Source organism: Eumetopias jubatus, unplaced genomic scaffold, assembly GCF_037043125.1.
Source record: "Eumetopias jubatus isolate StellerSeaLion01/CBP00866 unplaced genomic scaffold, mEumJub1_p1.0 scaffold_11, whole genome shotgun sequence".
In the NCBI taxonomy this organism is placed as follows: domain Eukaryota; kingdom Metazoa; phylum Chordata; class Mammalia; order Carnivora; family Otariidae; genus Eumetopias; species Eumetopias jubatus.
Window position 1 is genome coordinate 56,992,549 of NW_028274817.1, and position 26,888 is coordinate 57,019,436.

The window sequence follows — 26,888 nt, forward strand, 5'->3', positions numbered from 1 at the left end:
TGCAAATGGCAAAATTTCATTTTTTGATGGCTGCATAATATTCCATTGTATATATGTACCACATCTTCTTTCTCCATTCATCTGTTGATGGACATCTAGGCTCTTTCCATAGTTTGGCTATTGTGGACATTACTGCTATAAACATTGGGGTGCACATGCCCCTTTGGATCACTACATTTGTATCTTTGGGGTAAATACCCAGTAGTGCAATTGCTGGGTCATAGGGTAGCTCTATTTTCAACTTTTTGAGGAATCTTCATACTGTTTTCCAGAGTGGTTACTGCATTCCCACCAACAGTATGGGAGGGTTCCCCTTTCTCTATGTCCTCGCCAACATCTCTCCTTTCCTGACTGGTTAATTTTAGCCATTCTGACTGGTGTGAAGGGATATCTCATTGAGGTTTTGATTTGTATTTCCCTGAGGCCGAGAGACGTTGAACACTTTTTCATGTGTTGATTGGCCATTTGTATGTCTCCTTGGCAGAAGTGTCTGTTCATGTATTCTGCCCATTTTGTGATTGGATTATTTGTCCTTTGGGTGTTGAGTTTGATAAGTTCTTTATAGATTTTGGATACTAGCCCTATATCTGATAAGACATTTGCAAATATCTTCTCCCATTCTGTAGGTTGTCTTTTGGTTTTGTTGACTGTTTCCTTTGCTGTGCAAAAGCTTTTTATCTTGATGAAGTCCAATGGTTCATTTTTACCCCTGCTTCCCTTGACTTTGGCAATGGTCTATCCAACAATAAGATCTAACAATTTTCAATATCTATGCCCCTAACATGGGAGCAGCCAATTAATAACAAAATCAAAGAAACACATGGACAATAATACAATAATAATAGTAGGGGAATTTAACAGCCCCCTCACTGAAATGGACAAATCATTTAAGCGAAAGATCAACAAGGAAATAAAGGCTTTAAATGACACACTGACCAGATGGACTTCACAGATATATTCAGAACATTCTATCCCAAAGCAGCAGATTAAACATTCTTCTCTAGTGTACTTAGAACATTCTCCAGAATAGATCACAACCTAGGTCACAAATCAGGTCTCAACTGGTACCAAAAAATTAGGATCATTCCCTGCATATTTTCAGACCCCAATGCTTTGAAAGAAGAACTCAATCACAAGAAGAAAGTTGGAAAGAACTCAAATACATGGAGGCTGAATAGCATCCTACTAAAGAATGAATGGGTCAACCAGAAAATTAAAGAAGAGTTTAAAAAACTCATGGAAACAAATGAAAATGATAACACAACTGTTCAAAATCTTTGGGATGCAGCAAAGGCAATCCTAATAGGAAAGTATATAACAATACAAGCCTTTCTCAAGAGACAAAAAAGGTCTCAAATACACAACCTAACCCTACACCTAAAAGAGCTGGAGAAAGAACAGCAAATAAGGCCTAAACCCAGCAGGAGAAGAGAAATAATAAGGATCAGAGCAGAAATCAATGAAATAGAAACCAAAAGAACAGTTGAACAGATCAATGAAACTAGGAGCTTGTTCTTTGAAAGAATTAATAAGACTGATAAACCCCTGGCCAGACTTATCAAAAAGAAAAGAGAAAGGACCCCAATTAATAAAATTATGAATGAAAGAGGAGAGATCATGACTAACACCAAGGAAATAGAAACAATTATTAGAAATTATTACCAGTAACTATATGCCAGTAAATTAGACAATCTGGAAGAAATGGATGCATTCCTAGAGAAGTATAAACTACCAAAACTGAACCAGGAACAAATAGAAAACCTAAAACCTGAACAGACCCATAACCAGTAAGGAAATTGAAGCAGTAATCAAACATCTCCCAACATACAAAAGCCCAGGGCCAGACGGCTTCCCAGGGGAATTCTACCAAACATTTAAAGAACAATTAATACTTATTCTTCTGAAAGTGTTCAAAAAAATAGAAATGGAAGGAAAACCTCCAAACTCATTTTATAAGGCCACCATTACCTTCATCCCAAAACCAGACAAAGACCCCATCAAAAAGGAGAACTACACACCAATATCCCTGATGAACATGGATGCAAAAGTTCTCACCAAAATACTAGCCAATAGGATCCAACAGTACATTAAGAGGATTATTCACCACGACCAAGTGGGATTAATTCCTGGGCTTCAAGGTGGTTCAACATCTGCAAATCAATGTGATACACTACATTAATAAAAGAAAGAACAAGAACCATATGATATTCTCAATAGATGCAGTAAAAACTTTTGACAAAGTACAGAATCCTTTCTTGATTAAAACTCTTCAGAGTGTAGGGATAGAGGGTACATACCTCAATATCATAAAAGCCATCTGTGAAAAACCCACAGCGAATGTTATTCTCAATGGGGAAAAACTGAGAGTTTTTCCCCTAAGGTCAGGAACACGGCAGGGATGTCCACTATCACCACTGCTATTCAACATAGTACTAGAAGTCCTAGCCTCAGCAATCAGAAAACAAAAAGAAATAAAAGTCATCCGAATCAGCAAAGAAGTCAAACTCTCACTCTTTTCAGATGATAGGGTACTTTATGTGGAAAAACCCAAAAGACTGCACCCCAAAACTGCTAGAACTCATACAGGAATTCAGTAACGTGGCAGGATATAAAATCAATGCACAGAAATCAGTTGCATTTCTATACACCAAAACAGAAGAAAGAGAAATTAAGGAGTCAATCCCATTTACAATTGCACCCCCAAACCTAGGAATAAATCTAACCAAAGAAGCAAAAGATCTGTACTCAGTAGACTGTAGAATACTCGTGAAAGAAATTGAGGAAGACACAAAGAAATGGAAAAATGTTCCATGCTTATGGATTAGAAGAACAATATTGTGAAAATGTCTATGCTACTTAGAGCAATCTACACATTTAATGCAATCCCCATCAAAATACCATCGAATTTTTTCAAAGAAATGGAACAAATAATCCTAAAATTTGTATGGAACCAGAAAAGACCCCGAATAGCCAGAGGAATATTGAAAAAGAAAAGCAAAGCTGGTGGCATCACAATTCCAGACTTCAAGCTCTATTACAAAGCTGTAATCATAAAGACAGGATGGTGCTGGCACAAAAACAGACACACGGACCAATGGAAGAGAATAGTGAGCCCAGAAATGGACCCTCAACTCTATGGTCAACTAATCTTTGACAAAGCAGGAGAGAATGTCCATGGTAAAAAGACAGTCTCTTTAACAAATAGTGTTGGGAAAATTGGACAGCCATATGCAGAAGAATGAAACTGGACCATTTCCTTACACCACACATAAAAATAGACTCAGAATGGATGAAAACCCTAGATGTGAGAGAGGAATCCATCAAAATCCTTGAGGAGAACACAGGCAGGAACCTCTTCAACCTCAGCTGCAGCAACTTCTTCCTAGAAACATTACTTTCATTATATATTTTTAAAATTTTCATTATATTTGAAGTTAGCTTCTTATAGAAAACATGTAGTTGGATCAAGTTTTTTTTCTTACTCTGCAAATCTCTGGGGTTTTTGTTGTTGTTTTTTGACAGAGACACAGCGAGAGAGGGAACACAAGCAGGGGGAGTGGGAGAGGGAGAAACCGGCTTCCTGCTGAGCAAGGAGCACAATATATGGCTCGATCCCAGGACCCTGGGATCATGACCTGAGCCGAAGCCAGACGCTTAACGACTGGGCCACCCAGGTGCCCCACAAATCTTTGTTTTTAATTGGTGCATTTAGACCAAGTAGTAATTATTGATATATAGGGCTAGCTAAAAATAGCTAGGCTATTTTGTTTGTTTGTTTGTTTTCTGTTCTCTTTTTTGTTTCCTGTGGATTAGTTGAAAATGTTTTTAGAATTGCACTTTTATTTACCTCTGGTACTTTTGAGTGTATCTGTTAGTATAGCCTTTTTAGTGGTTGTTCTAAGAATTACATTATATATCCATAATTTATCTCAGTGTATTGGTGTCAACATTTTGTCAGTTTCAGTGAAATGTAGAAAATTTTGCTTCCTTTATCACTCTTTACTCTCACATCTATAACGTAATTGTCTTAAATATTTCCTCTTTGTGTATTGAGATCCACTGTTATAATTTTTTTTCTTCAGGAAAAACCTACCCTGTTTTTGCATATTATTACTTATGATGCTATTTCTTCTTGATGCTCCAAATTCCCTCCTTTATAATTTTCTTTCTCTTCAGAGAACTTCCTTCACCCAGTTTTTAGGGTAGGTCTGTTAGTGACAATTTTTTTTTTTCAGTTTTCTTCGTCTGGTAGTTTTGATTTCCCCTTCATTACTAAAGGATATTTTCATTAGATACCGAATTTGTGGTTGACAATTCTTTTCTTTCAGCACTTAAAAATGGTGTGCTATGTCCCTCTGGCCATTAAGATTTCTGATGAAAAATATGCTGTCATTTGAATTGTTATTACCAATAATTAAGATTTCTCCTGTTGCTTTCAAGATTTAAAAATTTGTCTTTAGGGGCGCCTGGGTGGCTCAGTTGGTTAAGCGACTGCCTTCGGCTCAGGTCATGATCCTGGAGTCCCGGGATCGAGTCCCACATTGGGCTTCCTGCTCAGCAGGGAGTCTGCTTCTCCCTCTGACCCTCTTCCCTCTCGTGCTTTCTATCTCTCATTCTCTCTCTCTCTCAAATAAATAAATAACATCTTTAAAAAAATAAAAAATAAATAAAAAAATAAATAAAAATTTGTCTTTAGTTTTAAGAAGTTTGACTGATTGTCTGGGCATGGATTTCTTTGGGTTTATCCTGTTCAAGATTTCCTCAACTTCTTGAACCTATAGTTATGTTTTTTGCTAGTTTAGGTAAGTTTACAGCCATTATTTCTTCAAATACTTTTTCAGTTTCACCGTCTTTCTTCTTTCTTTCTAGGACTTTTATGATATGTATGTTAGATATGCCTTATACTCTCACAGGTCTCTGAGGTTCTGTTCAATTATTTTCCAATCTATTTTCTCTCTGATGTTCTGATAAAGTATTTTCTTATTGTTCTATCTTCAAGTTTAATGATTCTTCACTCTGTTCTTTTCATTTTGCTTTTTAGTCCATCCATTGAGGTTTTTGTTTTTGTTTTTTAGCTAATGAGCTTTACAATTTTAGAATTTTTTAAAGATTTTTTTATTTATTTATCTGAGAGAGAGAGAATGAGAGAGAGAGAAAGCACATGGGGGGGAGGGTCAGAGGGAGAAGCAGACTCCCCGCCAAGCAGGGAGCCCAATGCAGAACTCGATCCAAGGACTCCAGGATCATGACCTGAGCCGAAGGCAGTCGCTTAACCAACTGAGCCACCCAGGCGCCTTACAATTTTAGAATTTCTATTTAGTTATTCTTTACATATTCTATTTCTTTTCTGAGATTTTCTGTTTTGTTGCTGAGACTTTCTATTAAGTCTGTTTGTAAATTTTTATTGAAATATGCTTATGATGGCTGCTTTAAAATCCTTGTCAGACTATTCTAACATTTCTGTTATCTTGATGTTGGCGTCTGTTAATTGTTTTTCTTATCAAGGTAAGATTTTCCTGGTTCTTAGAATTACTAGAGATTTTTTAAAATTGAAACCTGGACATTTTGAGTATTATGTTATGACTCTGAATCTTATTCAAATCTTCTGTTTTAGTAGGCCTCCTTTGATACTGAAACAACAGAGGACATGGGGCACTGCCTGTTACTGCCAGCTGGGGGTGGAATTCCAGGTTCCCCACTCAGCCTCTGAGTTGACATGAGTCAGGGAAGGAGCTCCTTGTTCCTCCTGGGCAAGGGTAGAAATTGTGGTTCTGTATGAGGGCCCCACTGATTTCACCCTGGTTTGGATGTAGAGGGGTGCCTTATTACTGTTCCTGAGTTGGCCTTCACTGACATTGCAAGGTGAGTGGCCTCATTCTGTTGGGCAGTGATGAAAGTCTTGACTCTACATTAAGAAAACTCTGACATCACCCCAGCAGGGAGACAAAGCAGTATATTATTACTACTGGATAAGGTGAAAGCCTAGGCTCCTTTCATACTCTTAACTGAACCACAGTTCTTGGGGTCTCATTGTTTCCTGGTGGGGATGAAAATCCCATCTCTCCACCCTGCCTTCTCTAACACCAACCTGGTAAGTGGTGTTGGTGGACGTTTTTAGAGCCTGGTGAGGGAGAAAGTTTAGGTTCCCTTCTTGGCCTTTGATGGTTTGGGTAGAAGTATAAAGTTGAAGGTAATTCTCTGTGGTGTTTGGTTGGAATAGAGTGGTTATTATCTAAAAGTTCTCTGCCTTGCTAGGCTGCTCTTTTCATCATCCTTTGGCTGGAGAGAGCAGGCTTTTCTAAAAACTTCTGTTGTCTGTATCCAGTGGGGTTTCTGTTTTACTGACTTCTCCAACACCAGTCTGTGATACATGAAGCAAAAAGAAAACCCAGGAACTCACTTCTGTGTCACTTTGGTGGTTGCAATGTTCCTAACTAGACTTCCTTCTTCTTTCCACCTTTCTGAGTCTTTTCATGTTAGTTTTATACATAGTAATGTCCAGGGCTTTCAGTTATACTTAGAAGGAATAGGGGAAAGTATTTCTACTCCATCTTTCCAGAAATGAAGTTGCCTGTTTTTTAAACAATTTTTTAAATAAGTGAGTTTAATCTAGTAAAAAGGATTTTCACCCTCCTCTTTAAAATTTGAGATGTTTCTATACTTCATGGTTAAACTCCATTAGTATTATATTCTTCTCACTTCAGGAAAAATCCATACATTTTGCAGCATACTTAAAGATATTCATTTTGTTTTTTGAAGTTTGACTGCCTCATCTTTTCTAATCTTTAAATAAAAAATAAAAGCAAATTTAAGAATTTGCTGATAAAGTTCTGTTTTGTGAGAAAGATGATACTTCATCATGGAAAAGATAATAGACTCTTTTTCTAATCACATAGCTATGATGTCTTCAGGAATACTGATTGAATTACTTATGCATGTTATTGACAAAACGCCTTGTATCACTATTCTAGTAATGCTATATAAAAAATAAAACTGTTAATAAGTTTGCTTATAAGAACAGAAAAATAAGACTACTATCACTTATATTGTCCATTTGTAAATGCTAGTAAATAAAAACCATCAATCCTTTTCTTTCTCCAGATGAGGGGTATGTCTGATAAATCACTCCGGCTAGTGCTGTCCACATTCAGCAACTTACGGGAGGAGCTTGGACATCTTCAAAATGACTTGACAGTAACACTTATTTTGATTTTTCTTTCCAAAGCCTTCCTAGGTCCTAACATAGAAATGAAGTCGTTCAGTCCACCTTTCAAAACTTAATACAATCCATAATATTATGCTCACCCAGACATAGTTATTTTCTTGAAACAATTAATTGAGGTTGAAAGAGGATATAAGAACTCTCCAATGTCAAAATAAAAGAACATTGGGTATGCACTTATTATTTAGTTTACTACTAAGGTAAGTTAATATCTACAGCCAGGAAGTAGCTTGCAAAATTAGAATACTCTAACTCATTGAATGGGAATTTCCCCTTTTTCTGTAATAATAAAGCATACTCTGAATTTTTTTGAATACTTATAAACTTCCTTCTCCAAGAAGTTAGCCTTTTCTATTTTCCATTTTAGTTAGTGTTTTTGATGTCATTAGCTAACTACATTCAGAACACCCTCCATATAATGAATAACTCCCTGAAAACTGGAGTTTTAGTTTTCTGGATTCTGATGAGCGCATTTAGACTCTAATTTGGAAATTCACCACCTACTGGGGTTAACAAGGAGTCTTTGTAGATTTAGACAAAACATTAAAATAATTCAAAAGTTCTGTTTTATTGCATTTGTAATTAGTCAATTCATCAAAAGTTCTCTAAGAATGCAGGTTTTTAAAGTTTCATCCATTTGTATCCTATATTTTGCTTGACTTTTGAGAATTCTGTTTTATCAGGCAACTGCAAATGAAAGAAGTGCTTATTTAAGCCTTCCAATGTAAACTAGTCTTTGTATTATGTAACTGTTGACAAGTTTCTGTAATTCCAAATCTTAACAAGTAATTTTGCTTCTAGTCACTGGAAAATGACAAGATAAGCCTTGAGAAAGATGTGGCATTCAAAGAAAATCAAATAAAAGAGTATGAAGAACTCTTGGCATCAGTGAGAGCAAATAATCGCCAGCAGCAGGTAAGTTGATATCTTCATTGATGATAAACTAGATTGATAGCTTTTCATATGCAGAATTACTGAAACACTGTAGTTATGACATACAATCCAGACAGAATTAAAATATGATGGAACAATTTATTCATATAAGAATTGAGTGGCTTTGATTATTTCCAATGACTGAAAGCTCTCTCATAAAAACAGATAACCTTGTATACTTTAAAGTATACTAATCCACAATTATCTGTGTTGTTGGGTGACAAGAACTGTGTAAATATTGAAAAGCTAAGTTCACTCATTCATTTAATCTACTAAAGTGTTGATAAAAAAGGTTTTGTAGGTCTTAACACACGTTTGTGCAGTGAATAAGCGAATTAACTCTAGAAATACTCTCCAGATATCTGAGCAGAGATGATTTCTAAGAAATTGTAATGAGTCTCTAAGGCTGATCCCTTCCTAATCTTCATTCCCATGACAGTCCCATTTTTTTCCTCAGTTTCCACATAAATAATCAGGCATATGGTCATATTGGTGCCTACTAGAAGGCAAAATATTGTTGAAGAGTACCAAGAGTCAGATTGCAAAATTAGAACACTGAAAATTCATCCAGTCTTGATTCCTTTTCACTCAAGATAAACATATCAGACTAGGGGCAAGAATCTCTTTCATGGCTGATTTAACTTACCATTTAAGGGTAAATATATAAGAAAACTGGGCATGGAAAAAATATTTACTTTATTTCCTTGAATTAATCAACTAAGAGAGCACTCTCCTCCAAAAAGGTAGAATCCCTTTGTCTTACTTACTTGTGTCTTCTTTATAGCAAGGACTTCAAGACTCAACCTCAAAATGCCAAGTATTGGAAGAAAACAATCTCTCTCTTCGACATACACTCTCAGACATGGAATATAGACTCAAAGAACTGGAATATTGCAAGCATAATTTAGAACAAGAGAACAAAAATCTTAGAATACAGGTATTAAAATTTTGTTTTAAATTTGTTATTGCCTTAGTTATACCACTGTATAGTATATATATGTCCTATTCCTCTTGAGAAAATATATTGAACTAAAAACTGCTCTTATTATTTCAATGCCTCATTTAATCATGTAGTTTTCATCTAATAATAAGTCTGATAATAAAATATGTGTTTCCTTCATAATAATCCAATTACATAAAGTTATTTTGCCTTGTATAGGTTTCTGAGACTTGCACAGGCCCGATGCTGCAGACAAAAATGGATGAAATTGGCAACCATTACAAGGAGATGGTAAAAAACTTAAGAATGGAGAAAGATAGAGAGATCTGCAATCTAAGGGTATGTTGATCCTACAGTGCATAAATACACAGGTCAGCACAAACTTTCTAATAAAATAGTGATGGTTTCAAGTTTAAAGCTACAAGGAAAAATCAACTAAAGGCAGAGTCAGGAATATGACATAGAAACTTTTGTTCAAATACATATTACTGTGTATAGAATACTGTTAAATTGTTTTCTAATTTAGGTTAATCAAAATAAGGATGATATTTGTGAGAATAAGTATACATTGCCTTATCTTGTAATTCTAGATCAAATTGACTAACTCTTAATTTACTGATTCCTAAATATAGCTAAATATACTTAAATATTTAATGGAAAAACCAACCATAGATTTTTCTCTCCAAATATCATGGTGGAATTTTTTCCAAAAACCAAAATGAAACAAAATATAATTTTTTCAAAAGCCTACCATTTTTTTCTTACAGATTTCCTTCACTTGTTTCCTTTTCATCCCAACACTACTTAAAACATTTTAACTTAACAGCCATCTATGCACAGCTAATGTAGTATAGAGGAAAATGCGCAGGATTTGGAGTCAGAATATCTGTCTTGTATTTGCAGCTATGTTGCTTACTAGTTGTGGGACTGTATGTCATGTAACCTCTCTGGTAATCTCATTTACCTATTTTGTAAATAAGGATTTTAATAATACTTATTTCACAGGGCTGCTGTGAGAATTGAGATAAATCATGCAGGAGGAATATTTTGTGAACTGCAAATCACCGTATAATATTAGTTATTATTAGTGAGCTTTCTTTAATTAGTATTTGAAGGAATTCTAAAGTACCTATTTTCCTAGCTTTATTTTAATTCTTGTGGTTTAGGACTGTTACTTAAGTAATGCCTAACCCTAAATAGTAAAAGGTATCTTTAAAAAAATGAGAAATGCCTAATTGGCATTTTATTCATATTTTACACTCGTTAAACTCTACAAATGTTTACAACTATTGGTACTTCACTCTTCATTTCGTAACTTGCAGTATGACTTTATGTCACTGAACCTCTTGGAACTCAATTACCTATTTCATAAATTAGATTTATAATAATTCTTCTTTCTTTTAAATCACTAGACTCAATTAAATCAGTACCAAAAAGATGTTTCAAGAAGAGAAGGAAGTTGCAGCGACTTCCAGTTCAAGCTTCATGAACTGACAAGCTTGCTGGAAGAGAAGGATTCCCTTATAAAGCGTCAGTCAGAGGTAAGAAAGGAAGTGGTAGAGGTGGAGAGGAACTCAGTTAAGTATGATAAATACTTCCCATGAACTAGAGAAGAGCACATTCCCAAAACTCACTTTATTCATGAAGTAGAATGTAACTGACTGTGAAGAAGTGAAAGATTCGTATTTTAGGAGATATAATTCAAATGAAAGCAAGAATTGAAGCAAAAAAAAATGTGTTATTGTGCATTTAATATTTTTAATGTTATGTCTCATTAGCAATGTTACTCCCAGTAAGACTGAGCTTTTTATTCTTTATTATTAGCTGCTTCAGCAAAAGACTGTGTTATATTCTTCTCTGTATCTGTAGCATATGGCCCAGGATCTGTTATAAAATAGCACTGAAGGAAGGAACTACAAAAAATGGTGGCCAGTGTTATATCGCTGTTATTGAACTAATGGTGCTTGTAGTAATGATCAGTGATAGACCTTCTGTTAGGAACCAATACCTGCTTCCATATTGAAGTTTCAGTACTTTTCAGCTATGACTATACTTTTCAAGCTTCTTAGGCAAAAAATTTCTCATCTTTATCTTGAGAAACATGCCCATTCAATATCATGTTATCTCTTAAATATAGAAATCCTATACCATTTAGTGATTTCCTGAACAGGCATATTATGTAACTTATTAGGTACCATGAAGCCATAATATACGGTATTCAACAGATGGGGTTGTGGGGTTAGAACATTCTCATGTCCTAGCTAAAAGAGAAGGAAAAAAGTAATTGTTTTTAGTAACCTTGTTAAGTGATCGAACATACTTCTTACCTCATGTTTCTACTGTTTTCAAATAATTATATTGTCTTTTATTTGTAAGGAACTCTCAAAGTTGAGACAAGAAATGTATTCATCTCATAACCAACACTCCAGTGGTGGAAGGACTACTATTACCACTAAAAAGTAATGTATTTTTAAATGAAATTTGAATATGACTTTAGCTATTATTTAATCCAAGTTATAGCATGTTTAATTGATATATATAGTTTGTTTTCTGCAGGGCAGTAAATCTACTGAAGAATGAATATTTACACAAAGACATAGCTGTTATGGAAAATAAAATTCTGTAGCACATCTTTCCTATATTTACAATGTATCAAATACGATGTAAGTGAAAAACAATTTGTTGTTTAGCCAACCATTTGAGTCAAGATTCTTTCAGTAGCACATGCCAGAAACCCAACTTAAACTGGGAATTAGTTAATTCACTTAGTTAGGATTGCTTGGTGTCCAGATGGATTTGTGTGCTCAAAATATGTCTTCAGAAATATGTCCTTCTTTATCTCTTAGCTCTGCTCTTTCCTATGTAGACATTATTCTTAGGCATCTCCCCTTATAATAGCAATCTGACCACAGCTGACATCCCACCAATTTAGCAAAATGAAATAGGAAGTGACTCTTTGGAAATAGTTTCAGCAAAAGTCTATTTTGGATATTTCATATAAATGGAATAAAAATGTGGTCTTTCATGACTGGATTCTTTCACTTTGCATAATGTTTTCAAGATTCATCCATGTTTTAGGGCGCCTGGGTGGCTCAGTTGGTTAAGCGACTGCCTTCGGCTCAGGTCATGATCCTGGAGTCCCGGGATCGAGTCCCACATCGGGCTCCCTGCTCAGCAGGAAGTCTGCTTCTCCCTCTGACCCTCTTCCTTCTCGTGCTCTCTATCTCTCAAATAAATAAATAAAATCTTTAAAAAAAAAGATTCATCCATGTTTTAGTTTGTGTCTGTACTCCATTGCTTATTGTTACTAAATAATATTACATTTCATGGATATACAACATTTTATGTATACACCTAGGAGTGGGATTGCTGGGGCACATGGCAACTCTGTTTAACTTTTTGAGGAGCTGCTAAACTGTTTTCCAAAGCAGCTACACAATTTGACATTCCCACCAGCAGTGTATTGAGGGTTCCAAATTCTCTCCATCCTCCTCAACATTTGTTATTGGTCATCTCTTAGATTATAGCCCTTCTAAGGGTGGGAGGTGGCATCTTACTCTGGTTTTCATTTGTATTTCTCTAATAATTAATATTTAGTATTTTTTCATGTGCTTATTGGCCATTTATAGATCTTCTTTGGAGAAATGACTGTAAAAATTCTTTGTCCATTTTTAAATTAGATTATTTGCTTTTTTACTGCTGAATTGCAAGAGATATTTATATATTCTGGATACAAGTCCCTTATCAGATATATGATTTTGCAAATATTTTCTTCCATTCTATTGGTTGTCTTTTTACTATCTTGATAGTATCATTTGCAGCAAAAGTTTTTACATTTGAGGAAGTCCAATTAACCTATTTTTTCTTTTCTTACTTCTGCTTTTGGTATCATATTAAGAATTCATTGCCTAATCCAAGGTCATGAAAATGTGCACCCCTGTATTCTCTTAAGAGTTTTATTTATTTATTTTTATTTTTTAAAGATTTTATTTATTTATTTATTTATTTATTTATTTATCAGAGAGAGAGAGCATAAGCAGGGGAAGCAGCAGGCAGAGCAGGCAGAGGGAGAAGCAAGCTCCCTGCTGAGCAGGGAGCCCGATGTGGGACTTGATCCCAGGACCCTGAGATCATGACCCGAGTCAAAGGCAGATGCTTAACTGACTGAGCCACCCAGGCGTCCCTCTCTTAAGAGTTTTATAGTTTTACCTATTACATTTAGATCCATGAACCATTTTGAGTTAATTTTTTCTATGGTGTGAAGTAGGAGTCCAAGTTCATTCTTGTGCATGGGGCTATTTGGTTGTCCCAGTATCTTTTGAGGTATATACTATTCTTTCACTCATTGAATTAACTTGGCATCTTTATTGATAATCAAAAGACCATAAATGTCAGGGTAAATTTGTAGATTCTCTGTTTTACACCATTGATCTATTTGTCTGTCTTCATGCAAGTACCACACTGTCTTAATTATTGTAGCTTTTTAGTTACATTTTGAAACCAGAAGTGTGAGTTTTTAACCAACTGAGCCACCCAGGCGCCCCAGAAGTGTGAGTTTTTAAATTTCTTCTTTTCAAGATTACTTTAGCTATTTTTGGTCCTTTGCTCTTCTATATGTATTTTGGGATAAGCTTGTCAAGGGATTTCATTAAATATGTAGAAAACTTTGGGTATTATTTCCATGCTAACAATAATAAGTCTTTTAATCCTTGAGCATGGGATCCTTTTCCACTTAGATCCTCTTTAATTTCTAAAAACAGTATTTTGTACTTTCATTGCAGAAGTCTTACACTTCTTTTTTTGTTAAATTTATTTCTAAGTATTATATTTTTTGATGTTCCTGTAATAGAATTGGTTTTGATGTTACTGTAAATAGACTTGTTTTCTTTTTTTTTTCTTTTTCTTTGTTTCAAGTTTTTATTTAAATTTTAGTTAGTTAACATATAATGTAATACTAGTTTTAGGAGAGAATTTAGTAATTCATACTTACATATAGCACCCAGTGCTTTTATTTGAGTGTAGTTGACACACAATGTTACATTAGTTTCAGGTGTATAATGCAGTGATTCAACTTCTCTATATGTTATGCTACATTCATCACAAGTGTGGCTCCCACCAGTCACCACGCAACAGTATTACAATATCACTGACTATATTCCTGATGCTGCACCTTTTATTCCTGTGTCTTATTCATTCCATAACTAGAAGCTTATATCTCCCACATCCTTTCACCCATTTTGCCTATCCCCCAACTGCCTCCTTTCTGGCAACCATTGGTTTGTTCTCTGTATTTATAGGTCTGATTCTGCATTTTGTTTATTTTTTGTTGTTCTTGTTTAGGTTCCATATATGAATGAAATCAGATGGTATTTTTCTTTCTTGGTCTGACTTATTTCACTTTGCATAATACCCTCTAGTTCCTTACAGTTGTTGCAAATGGCAAAATCTGATCTTTTTATGGCTGAGTAATATTCCATTATATATCACTTTTTCCTTATCTATTCCTCTTATTGATGGACACTTATGTTGCTTCCATATCTTGCTAAATAATGCTGCAATAAACATAAGGGTGTGCATATCATTTCAAATTAGTATTTTTGTTTTGTTGGGTAAGTACTCACTAGTGGAATTATTGGATCATATGATATTTTTATTTGTAATATTTTATGGAAACTATGCTGATTTCCACAGTGGCTGTACCAACTTATATCCCCATCAACAGTACATGAGGGTTCCTTTTTCTCCACATCCTTGCCAACACTTGTTATATCTTGACTTTTGTATTTTAGCATTCTGATAGGTGTAAAGTGATATTGTGCCTTTGATTTGCATTTCCCTGATGATTAATGATGTTGAGCATCTTTTCATGTGCCTATTGGTCATCTATCTGTTTTCTTTGGAAATAGAAGGTACTCTGATCCTGTTTTAAGCAAATTGCTTGGTTTTTGGTGTTGAGTTGTATAAGTTTTTTATATATTTTGGATATTAACCCCTTATCAGATATATTATTTACAAATATCTTTTCCCATTCAGTAGGTTGCCTTTTTGTTTTGTTTGTTTCCTTTGCTGTGCAAAAGCTTTTTATAGCTTATTTTTGCTTTTCTTTCCCTTGCTTTATGAGACATATCTCGAAAAATTTGCTGTGGCCAATGTCAGAGAAATTACTGCCTGTGTCTTTTTCTAGGATTTTTATGGTTTCAGGTCTCACATTTAGGTCTCTAATCCATTTTGAGCTTATTTTTGTGTATGGTGTAAGAAAATGGTCTAGTTTCATTCTTTGTGTGTTGCTGTCCAGTTTTCCCAATATGATTTGTGGAAGAGACTATCTTTTCCCTTTATATATTCTTGCCTCCTTCTAATAGACTAATTGACCACGTAAGTGTAGTTTCCTTTCTGGTCTGTCTATTTTTTTCCATTGACATATGTGTCTGTTTTTGTGCCAGTACCATAATGTATTGATTATGTACTATGTAATGTATCTTGAAATTTGGAAATGTGATACCTACAAATTTGTTTTTCTTTCTCAAGATTGTTTTGGCTATTTGGGGTCTTCAGCAGTTCCATAAATATTTTAAGATTATTTGTTCTAGTTCTGTGAAAAATGTTGTTTTTTTTTAAAGGGATTACATTGTATATGTAGATTGCTTTGGGTAGCACAAACATTTTAAAAATATTAAGGCTCCCAATCCATAAGCATGGTATATGTTTCCATTTGTTTGTGTTGTCTTCAGTTTCTTTCTTCAGCATTTTATTGTTTTCAGAGTACAGGTCTTTCACCTACTTAGTTAAGTTTATCTGTAGGAATTTTGTTCTTTTTGGCACAATGAAAATGGGATTGTTTTCTTAATTTCACTTTCTGCTGCTTCATTATTAGTTTATAGGAATGCAACAGATTTCTGTACTTTGATTTTGTATCCTGTGACTTTACTGAATTCATTTATTACTTCCAATTGTTTTTTATGGAGTCTATAGGGCTTTCTATGTATAGTATGTTATCTACAAATAGTGGAAGATTTACTTCTTCCTTACCAGTATGGATGCTTCTTATTTCTTTTTCTTGTCAGCTGTGGCTAAGACTTTCAGTACTATGTTGAATAAAAGTGGTAAAAGTGGACATCCCTGTCTTGTTCCTGATCTTTAAGGAAAAGCTCTCAGTTTTTCACCATTGGGTATGATGTTGGCTGCAGGTTTTTCATACGTGGCCTTTATTATGTTAAGGTATGATTCCTCTGAACACATTTTGTTGAGAATTTTAATCATGAACAGATGTTGAATTTTGTCAGATGCATTTTCTGCATCTACTGAAATGATTATACAATTTCTATCTTTCCATTGTTGATGTGGTGTATCATGTTGATTGATTTGAGAATATTGAACCATCTTTGCATCCCCAGAATAAATCAGTTGATCATAGTGAATGATGCTTTTGATGCATTACTGACTGTAGTTTGCTAATATTTTGTTGAGGATTTTTGTATTTATGTTCATCACAGATGTTGGCCTGTAGTTTTCCTTTCTGTGGTGTCTTTGGTTTTGGTATCAGAGCAATGTTGGTCTCATAGTAAGTATTTGGAAGCTTTTCTTCCTCTTTTTGGGGGAATAATTTGAGGGTAATAGGTATTAATACTTCTTTTTTAATTTAAATTCAATTTAGTTAACATATAATGTACTGTTAGTTTCAAGGGTAGAATTTAGTGATTCATCAGTTGCATATAACACCCAGTGCTCATTACATTAAGTGACCTCCTTAATGCCTATCACCCAATTACACCATCCCCCAACCCACTTCCCTTCCAGCAACCCTCAGTTTGTTAAGAGTCTCTTATGGGTTTCCTCTCTCTCTGTTTTTATCTTATTTTATTTTTCCTTCCATTCCCCTATGTTCATCTGTTTTGTTTCTTAAATTCCACAATGAGTTAAATCATATGATATTTGTCTTTCTTTGACTGAGTTATTTCACTTACCATAATACACTCTAGTTCCATCCACATCATTACAAATGGCAAGATTTCATTCTTTTGATGGTTGAGTGTGTGTGTGTGTGTGTGTGTGTGTGTGTGTGTATGTGTGTGTATATATATGTATATATATATACACTCCATCCCCACATCTTTTGTGGGGTTGGAGTGTATCCATCCCCACATCTTTTGATCCATTCGTCTGTTGATGGACATCTGGGCTATTTCCATAGTTTGGCTATTGTGGACAATGCTGGTATAAACATTGGGATGTATGTGCTCCTTCAAATCACTGTTTGCATCCTTTGGATAAATACTTAATAGTGCAATTGCTGGGTCATAGGGTCGCTCTATTTTTAACTTTTTGAGGAACCTCTGTACTGTTTTCCAGAATGGGTACACCAGTTAGCATTTCCACCAGCATCATGGGAGTGTTTCCTTTTCTCTGCATCCTTGCCAACATCTGTTGTTTCCTGAGTTGTTAATTTTAGCCATTCTGACCAGTGTGAGATGGTATCTCATTGTGATTTTGATTTGTATTTCCCTGATGCTGAGTGATGTTGAGCATTTTTTCATGTGTCAGCCATTTGCATGTCTTCTTTGGAGAAATGTCTGTTCATGTCTTCTGCCCATTTCTTGACTGGATTTTTTGGTTTTTTTGGGTGTTGAGTTTGATATGTTCTTTATAGATTTTGGATACTAGCTGTTTATCTGATATTTCATTTGTCAATATCTTCTCCCATTCAGTAGGTTGCCTTTTAGTTTTGTTGATTGTTTCCTTTGCTCTGCAAAAAGCTTTTATCCTGACAAAGTCCGAATAATTGATTTTTCCTTAGTTGTGCTTGCCACTGGAGACATGTTTAGCAAGAAGTTGCTATGGCTGAGGTCAAGGGGGTTGCTGCCTCTGTTCTCCTCTAGGATTTTGAAAGACTCCTGTCTCACATTAAGGTCTTTCAACCATTTTGAGTTTATTTTTCTGTATGGTGTAAGAAAGTGGTCCAGTTTCACTTTTCTGAATGTGGCTGTCCATTTTCCCAACACCATTTGTTGAAGACTGTCTTTTTTTCCACTGGATATTCTTTTCTGTTTTGTTGAAGATTAACTGACCATAAATTTGAGGGTCCATTTCTGGGTTCTCTATTCTGTTCCACTGAACCATGTGTCTGTTTTTATGTCAGTACCATACTGTCTTCATGACTACAGCTTTGAAATACAGCTTGAAGTCTGGAATTGTCATGCCTCCAGCTTTGGTTTTCTTTTTCAACATTTCTTTGGTTATTCAGGTTTTTTTCTGGTTCCATACAAATTTTAGAATTGTTTGTTCCAGCTTCGTGAAAAATGCTGGTGGTATTTTGATAGAGATTGCATTGAATGTGCAGATTGCTTTAGGTAGCATAGACATTTTAACAATATTTGTTTTTCTAATCCATAAACATGGACTATTTTTCCATTTTTTTGTGTCTTCTTCAATTTCTTTCATAAGTGCTCTATAGTTTTCAGAGTACAGATCTTTACCTTGTTGGGTAGGTTTATTCCTAGGTATCTTATGTTTTATGGTGTAATTGTAAATGGGATTGATTCCTTGATTTCTCCTTCTTCTGCTTCATTGTTAGTGTATAGAAATGCAACAGACTTCTATGCTTTAATTTTATATTCTGCGACTTTGCTGAATTCTTGTATCAGTTCTAGAAATTTTGGGGTGGAATCTTTTGGGTTTTCTACATAGAGTAGCATGTTATCTGCAAAGAGTGAAAGTTTGACTTCTTCTTTGCTGATTTGGATGCCTTTTATTTCTTTTTGTTGTCTGATGGTTGAGGCTAGGACTTCCAGTACTATGTTAAACAACAGTGGTGAGAGTGGACATCCCTGTCCTGTTCCTGACCTTAGGGGAAAAGCTATCAGTTTTTCCCTGTTGAGGATATTTACTGTGGGTCTTTGTATATGGCCTTTATGATATTGAAGTATGTTCCTTCTATCCCTACATTGTGGAGAGTTATTATCAAGAATGGATGCTGTATGCTGTCAAATGCTTTTTCTACATATATTGAAAGGTCATGTGGTTCTTGTCCTTTCTTTTATTAATGTGATGTATCACACTGATTGATTTGTGGATGTTGAACCATTCCTGCAGCCCAGGAATAAATCCCACTTGGTTGTGGTAAGTAATCTTTTTAATGTACTATTGGATCCTATTAGCTAGTACCTTGGTGAGAATTTTTGCTTCCAGTTTCATCAGGGATATTGGTCTGTAATTCTCCTTTTTGATGGGGTTTTTGTCTCTTGGGATGAAGGTAATGCTAGCCTCATGGAATGAGTTTGGAAGTTTTCCTTCCAGTTCTATTTTTTGGAACAGTTTCAGAAGAATAGGAATTAATTCTTTTTAAATGTTAGTACAATTCCCCTGGGAAGCCATCTGGCCCTGGACTCTTATTTGTTGGGAGATTTTTGATTACTGCTTCAATTTCTTTGCTGATTATGGGTCTGTTCAGGTTTCTATTTCTTCCTGTTTCAGTTTTGGTAGTTTATATGTTTTTAGGATTTATCTGTTTCTTCCAGACTGCCTAAATTTTTGGCACATAATTTTTCATAATATTCTCTTATAACTAGTTGCATTTCCTTTGTATTGTTTGTGATCTTTCCTTTTCATTCATGATTTTATTTATTTGGGTCTTTTCTTTTTGATAAGTCTGTCTAGGGATATATTAACCTTGTTAATTTTTTCAGAGAACCAGCTCCTAGTTTCATTGATTTGTTATACTGGTTTTTTGATGTCTATATCATTCATTTCTGCTCTAATCTTTATTATTTCTCTTGTCCTGATGGATTTTGGCTTTATTTGCTATTCTTTTCCTGTTCCTTTAGGTGCAAGGTTAGGTTGTGTATTTGAGACTTTTATTGCTTCTTGAGGTAGGCCTGTATTGTTATATACTTCACTCTGAGGGCCTCCTTTGTTACATACCAAAGGTTTTGAACTGTCATGTTTTCATTTTCATTTGCTTTGATGTATTTTTTAATTCTTCTTTAATTTCCTGCTTGACCCATTCATTCTTTAGTAGAATGTTCTTCAACTTCCATGTATTTGTGGTCCTTCCGAACTTTTTCTTGTGGTTGACTTCAAGTTTCATAGCACAGTGGTCTGAAAATATCCATGGTATGCTCTCAGTCTTTTTGTGCCAGTTGAGTCCTGATTTGTGACACAGTATGTGATCTATTCTGGATAATGTTCCATGTGCACTCGAGAAGAATGTGTATTCTGCTGCTTTAGGATGAAACTCTCTGAACATATTTGTTAAGTCCATCTGTTCCAGTGTGTCATTCAAAGCCCTTGTTTCCTTGTTGATCTTCTGCTCAGATGATCTGTCCATTGCTGTGAGTGGGGTGTTAAAGTCCCCTACTGTTATTGTATTATTATCAATGAGTTTCTTTAGTTTTGTTATTAATTGGTTTATTATTTGACTGCTACCAAGTTGGAGCATAAATATTTACAACTGTTAGATCTTCTTGTTAGATAGGTCCTTTTATTATGATATAGTGACTTTCTTCATCTCTCATTACAGTCTTTGATTTAAAATCTATGGCTACCTCAGCTTTCTTTTGATGTCCATTAGCATGATAAATGGTTCTCCACCCCCTTTCAATCTGGAGGTGTCTTGAGTCTAAAATGAGTCTCTTGTAAGTAACATATTGATGGGTCTTGGTTTTTTATCCATTTTGTAACCCTATGTCTTTTATTGGAGCACTTAGTCCATTTACATTCACAGTCATTATTGAAAGATATGAATTTAGTACCATTGTATTACCTATAAAGTTGCTGTTTCTGTAAATTGTCTCTGTTCCTTCCTAGTGTTTGTTACTCTTGGTTTCTCTTTCTGCTGAAAGGGTTCCCTTTAATATTTCTTGCAGGGTTGGTTTAGTGTTCATGAATTCCTTTCGTTTTTGTCTTGGAAACTCTTTATCTCTCCTTCTATTCTGAATGATAGCCTTGTTGGATAAAGTATTCTTGGCTGCATATTTTTCCAATTTAGGATGTTGAGTATATCATGCCAGTCTTTTCTGGCCTGCCAGGTCTCTGTGGAAAGATCTGCTGCCAGCCTTTTATGTCTACTCTTATAAGTTAAGGACCTATTTTCCCCAACTGCTTTCTGAATTTTCTCTTTATCTTTGCAATTTGCAAGTTTCACTATAATATGTCATGATGTTGACCTATTTTTGTTGATTCTGAGGGTTTTGTGCCTCTTGGACTTGAAAGCCTGTTTCCTTACCCACGTTAAGGAAGTTCTCAGGTATAATTTGTTCAAATCAACCTGCTGACCCTTTCCCCCACTTTTCTTCTGAGACTCCTTTAATATTGATATTATTTCACTTTATGGAATTACTGAGTTTCTTAAGTCTATGTTAATGATCTAATAATTTTATTTCCCTCTTCTTTTCAGCTTCATTATATTCCATAATTTTATCTTCCATATCACTGATTTTTATGGCCTCCACTTGGGACTGCATCTTGGTTATAGCTTTTTTAATTTTGGCTTTACTAGATTTTAGTTCTTTTATCTCTACAATAAGGGATTCTCTAGTGTCTTCTTTACTTTTCTCAAGCCCAGCTCGCATCTGTATAATTGTTTTAAATTCTAACCCAAACATCTTACTTATATCTGTACTCATTAAGTAACTGGCTGTGAGTAATACCTCTTGTTCTATCTTTCGGGGTGAATTTCTCCATATTGTCATTTTGTCCAGAAAAGAAAAGAAGAAAGAAAAAGAAAACAACAACAATAACAACAACAAAACAAACAAACAAAACTAGCTCCTGGGTGTGTTTTGGTCTGCTTGTTAAAAGAAACTAGGTCCGAAAATAAGAAAAAATATATATATATATAAAATACAGTGAGGGAACAAAAACTAAAAATATATATAAAAAAGTGTATATGCACAAAATTTAAAAAGAATTTTTAAAAAATTGAAAAAATAAAATAGCTTAAGAAATTATAATGAAAAACTAAAGAACAAAAGTACAAAGGATACTAGATACTATTTTCTTCAGTAAATTTGGTGTGAGTTGTTTGCGCTGGTCTTCTGGGAGAGGGGTCTTTTGCGGTGATTCTCAGGTGGACTTGCTCTAGTGGAAATGCACCTCCAGTGCCCAGGGAGGCAGGGCTTGTTGTAAGCAGCTCTGGACTCCACTAGGTGGTGCTGTTTTGCTCTGTGCGTCTTCCAGCACTGATCTGCAGGATGAATATTGCTGTGCCCTGCTCTCTGGCCCCAGAGCTGAAAATTCGTGCCCCCCCACTCTTCAGTGAGCCCTCAGAAAAGAGCAATCAATCACTCTTGTCTCCCCAGTTTCCATCAGGGCTCGGTTCACCCTGCCTGTGTTGAGCTTTTTATCTCAGGCATGCAACTGAGTTTCAAAACTCCAAATTTTAGGGATTCGCACAGTGAAGACCAGCACTACACCTCCCAGGGAATGTCTCCAGGTGCATCTGCCTTTTGTTGGACACCTCCCAGGAAAGCAGTCGCTGGAATGTGTGGTGGTTCGAAGTTTATGGCAACACAGAGCAGAAAGTTGGCACCTAGACTCACTGTTTTCAGCCAGCTTCCATGCTCCTTTGCCTGGCAACAGGCCCGCACTTAGGCACCACCTATTCTTCTTGCGACCCAGGGGAATCTTCGGACCATGCTGTCACACCTGGGATTCTGCCCTGCTTCACTGCCTTTAAGCCAGGCATGTCCCCCACTGTAGCAGACTTCTAAAAGTTCCAATTTTGTGATCCACTGCTTATAATACTTTGCGGTAGCCGCCTTAAGGAGGCTCCCTACCTTCTGGCCATAGCCTCAGCTATATCACACCTGATTCAAACCTCTGCACCTCCTACCTTCCAAATGGTGGTTGATTTTCTACTCAAAGATTTGCAGTATTTGTTTGCTCAGGCCTCCAATTGATTTGTCCCATGTTCAGAATGATTTGATAACTATCTAGTTGTATTCAAGGGATGAAATAAACTTAGGTTCCCCCTACTCCTCCACCATCTTAACTCCTCTCTGTAATTCCTTTTAACTGGTAGAATTCGTCGATGAATCCGTCTGGTCCTAGACTTTTATTTATTTATTTATTTTAGAAAGGGAGAGAGAGAGAGAGAGAGAATATTTTTTATTATGTTAATCACCATACATTACATCATTAGTTTTTTAAAATTTTTTATTGTTATGTTAATCACCATACATTACATCATTAGTTTTTGATGTAGTGTTCCATGATTCATTGTTTCTGCATAACACCCAGTGCTCCATGCAGAACGTGCCCTCTTTAATACCCATCACAAGGCTAACCCATCCTCCCACCCCCCTCCCCTCTAGAACCCTCAGTTTGTTTTTCAGAGTCCATAGTCTCTCATGGTTCGTCTCCCCCTCCAATTTCCCCCCCTTCATTCTTCCCCTCCTGCTATCTTCTTCTTCTTTTTTTTTTAACATAAAATGTATTATTTGTTTCAGAGGTACAGATCTGTGATTTAACAGTCTTGCACAATTCACAGCACTCACCATAGTACATACCCTCCCCAATGTCTATCACCCAGCCGCCCCATCCCTCCCACCCCCCGCCACTCCAGTAACCCTCAGTTTGTTTCCTGAGATTAAGAATTCCTCATATCAGTGAGGTCATATGATACATGTCTTTCTCTGATTGACTTATTTTGCTCAGCATAACACTAGAGAGAGAATCTTTAAGCAGGCTCCATACCCAGTGCAGAACCCAATGTGGGGCTCAATCTCACAACCCTGAGATCATGACCTGAGCCGAGATCATGACCTGAGCCGAAATCAAAAGTCAGATGCTTAACTGACTGAGCCACCCAGGCACCACCTAGACTTAATTTTTTGATAATTTTTGGACAACACATTCAATTTTGTTACTAGGAATCAGTCTGCTCAGATTTATATTTCTTCTTCATTTGGTTTTAGAAGATTGTGTTTCTAGGTATTTTTCCTTTTCTTCCAGGTTGTCCAACTTTTTGGCATATAATTTTTTACTGTATTCTCTTATAATGCTTTCTATTTCTGTGGTGTCAGTTGTTACTTCTCTTTTTCTGATTTTATTTATTTGGGTCCTTTCTCTTTGCCTCTGTTTTCCTTCATCATTCTTTTTCTTGAGTTTCACTGAGCTTCTTGGATCTGTGTGTTTAGAGTTTTCATCAAATCTGGAAACAATTTGGTCATTATTTCTTCAATTATTTTTTTGTCTCCTGCCAATCATGTAGGACTTCAATTACACATATGTGAGAGCAACTAATATTTCCCATAGGTAACTCATACTCTGTACATTTTTCCAGTTTTTTTCCCCTTGTGTTTTATTTTGGATAATTTCTCTTCCTGTCTTCAAATTCAGTAATATTTTCTTCTGCAGGGCCTATTCTGCTGTTAATCCCATACAGTGTAATTTTCATCTTTAGAAGTCCAGTGTAGATCTTTATATCCTCCATTGTTCTCATCACATTCATACTTTCCTCTAACTTCTTGAGTATACATTTAAAAAATATTTTTAATAGATGCAACCATGACTACTTATTTCCTTTATCTGTCATTTCTTGTTCTTTTTCTACTAATTTGTTTTTCTCCTCATTATTAGTCACATCTTCCTGCTTCCATACCACTAATTTTTGTATTGAATGCCATGTATTGTAATTTTACACACTTGAATTCTGGATTTTTTATTTCACTGCAAGTATTCTGTGGTTTTATTCTGAGATGGAATTACCTGGATACAGTTCAATACTTTCAGGTCTTGCTTTTAAACTGTTAAAACCTGCAGTATAGGACTAATGTTATCCCAACACTAACACAATATTCTTCTACAGTTTCTTCCTGATGCCCCTTGCATTAAGAGGTCTTTCCACTCTGGTTAGTGGAACACGAGCTATTCCCTTCATTATGTGAACTCCAGGGATTTCCAGGCTGCTCCTTTCCAGTGCTTCTTTCCCTAGCTTCAGTAGTTTTTCCACATGCCTACACTAATCAGTACTTCCAAAGACTTGTGGAGAGTCCTCTACAGGTCTTTGACGTTTATTTATGTAGCTCTCTTCTGTCTGGTATTCTGCCCCATACCAGCTGCTTTGGCATACCTTTACTTGAAATTCTGTCACTTCAATTTTATGAGACTGAAGGGATTTATTTGGCTCCACTTTCCCTATCCTGTGAGCAAGAAAATCTCCAGGTAGTGAGCTAGGCACTTGTAGGGCTCATGTCATTTGGTTCCCTTCTCTAAGATCATTGTCTTGTGCTGCCAGTGGTCCATAATTGCAGAAGCAGAAGTACTTCCTTCTTACTCTTTTGAAAATAATAGTAGTAAAGCTTTGTAGATATTCTCTTTTTAGAGTTAAAAGTCATTAAAAGCCAACTTAACATAATAAGGAGAATCAAACTAGGAGTGACTAAAAAGGAATGAGAGTCATTTTCTTGTGCAGGTTGTAAACTAACTTTTTTCTGTATAGGTACAGGACACAATATCCAATCCTAGGCCTCCTTTATGATGACTATGAATATATACCACCAGGTAGTGACACACAGACTATTGTGATTGAGAAAACAGAAGACAAATGGACTTGTGTAAGTTCCCTTGTGTATTTCTAATCCTATTAAGAAGAGAAATTTATATATATTCTATATATAACAGCCTTCAAAAATTGTGGTAAAATATCAAAGTGAACTAAAATCTTCCAGTTTGTTTTTTCTCTTAAAGATTTCCCCATGTTTTCCTTACTGATTTATAGTATGAATTAAGAAACTTTAAAATGATTCAAACACAGGTAATATAATTGTTTTTGAACTGATTCTATTCAAATTTTCAAAAAAACCCTAATTTTTTCTAAAGCAAGTAAAAAATGTCATAGACAATTATGAAGAACAATGGTGTATGGAGAAGAGGAATGTTTTAATAGAATTTGTCTTTCAGTCTTGAATGTGGTCTTACTACTATAGATAGAAAATTTTCAGTATTTTGAAAGCAAGGAAGTATGTCTGTCTTACTCAAGAGATTTTAAGATCCTCCAACCTTAAATTCCACAGTTATAGTGAGGCTGATGAAGAATACTTTATAGGTCATGTACTCTAATATCTACCTTCTATAACATCCTCCAAGATGACCAAGTAACATGGACCTTAGCATCTTTTTAAGTAGGCCAATACATTGCTAAGTGGTGCTGATTACTAAAACCCTCTTCTTATAAAGGACTCAATACTACTTTACTAAAACTTTTACTTATTGTTCTGTTAACCTTTAAAGAGTGAACATCAAATAAGAGATATATTCACCTTAGAGCAGTGGCTCTCTATCAGGGGCAATTTTGCCCCCTAGGGGACATTTAGCTATGTCTGGAGACATTTTTGGTCTTCACAACTGGGAGATGGGTATTATTGGCATCTGGTGGCTAAAAGCCAGGGATGCTGCTAAAGATCATACAATGACTATGACAGTCTCCCACAACAAAGAATTGTCCAGCCCAAAATGTTAATACTGCTGAGGTTTGAGAAACCCTAACGTGACAGAATCACCTTGGAGTCTTTTCTTCCTAATTGTATACTCCTACACTACTGCCAAGAGGTTCTAACTGTAAACCATTGATAATGATGGGAATGCATGATATCCCTCAAGAGCAATGGACATAAATAATGTTGAGAATGACAGCTCTAAACCACACAGAATCTGACTTTAACACTGAAAATGACAGGCTTTGTTATGTTAAAAACTGCTTAAGTACTAAAAGCAGGTAAAAATAATCTACGGTTATTAAAATCAGTAAGTGGTTATCCTTGAAGGCAGGTACTGATTGGAAGGGAGCACAAGGAG

At 35.5% G+C, this 26,888-nt stretch overlaps 1 protein-coding gene across 1 annotated transcript in view; it reads left to right on the forward strand.

Moving 5' to 3' along the window:
* Positions 1 to 25,672, forward strand: part of POF1B (POF1B actin binding protein) — a 99,558-nt gene extending 73,886 nt beyond the window's left edge. The window contains exons 9-15 of the mRNA XM_028101512.1: positions 7,102 to 7,194; positions 8,024 to 8,137; positions 8,940 to 9,092; positions 9,315 to 9,434; positions 10,508 to 10,636; positions 11,472 to 11,554; positions 25,534 to 25,672. Coding sequence (XP_027957313.1) covers positions 7,102 to 7,194; positions 8,024 to 8,137; positions 8,940 to 9,092; positions 9,315 to 9,434; positions 10,508 to 10,636; positions 11,472 to 11,554; positions 25,534 to 25,672 — 831 coding nt within the window. The remainder of the gene's footprint in view (positions 1 to 7,101; positions 7,195 to 8,023; positions 8,138 to 8,939; positions 9,093 to 9,314; positions 9,435 to 10,507; positions 10,637 to 11,471; positions 11,555 to 25,533) is intronic.
* The last annotated feature ends 1,216 nt before the right edge of the window (positions 25,673 to 26,888 follow it).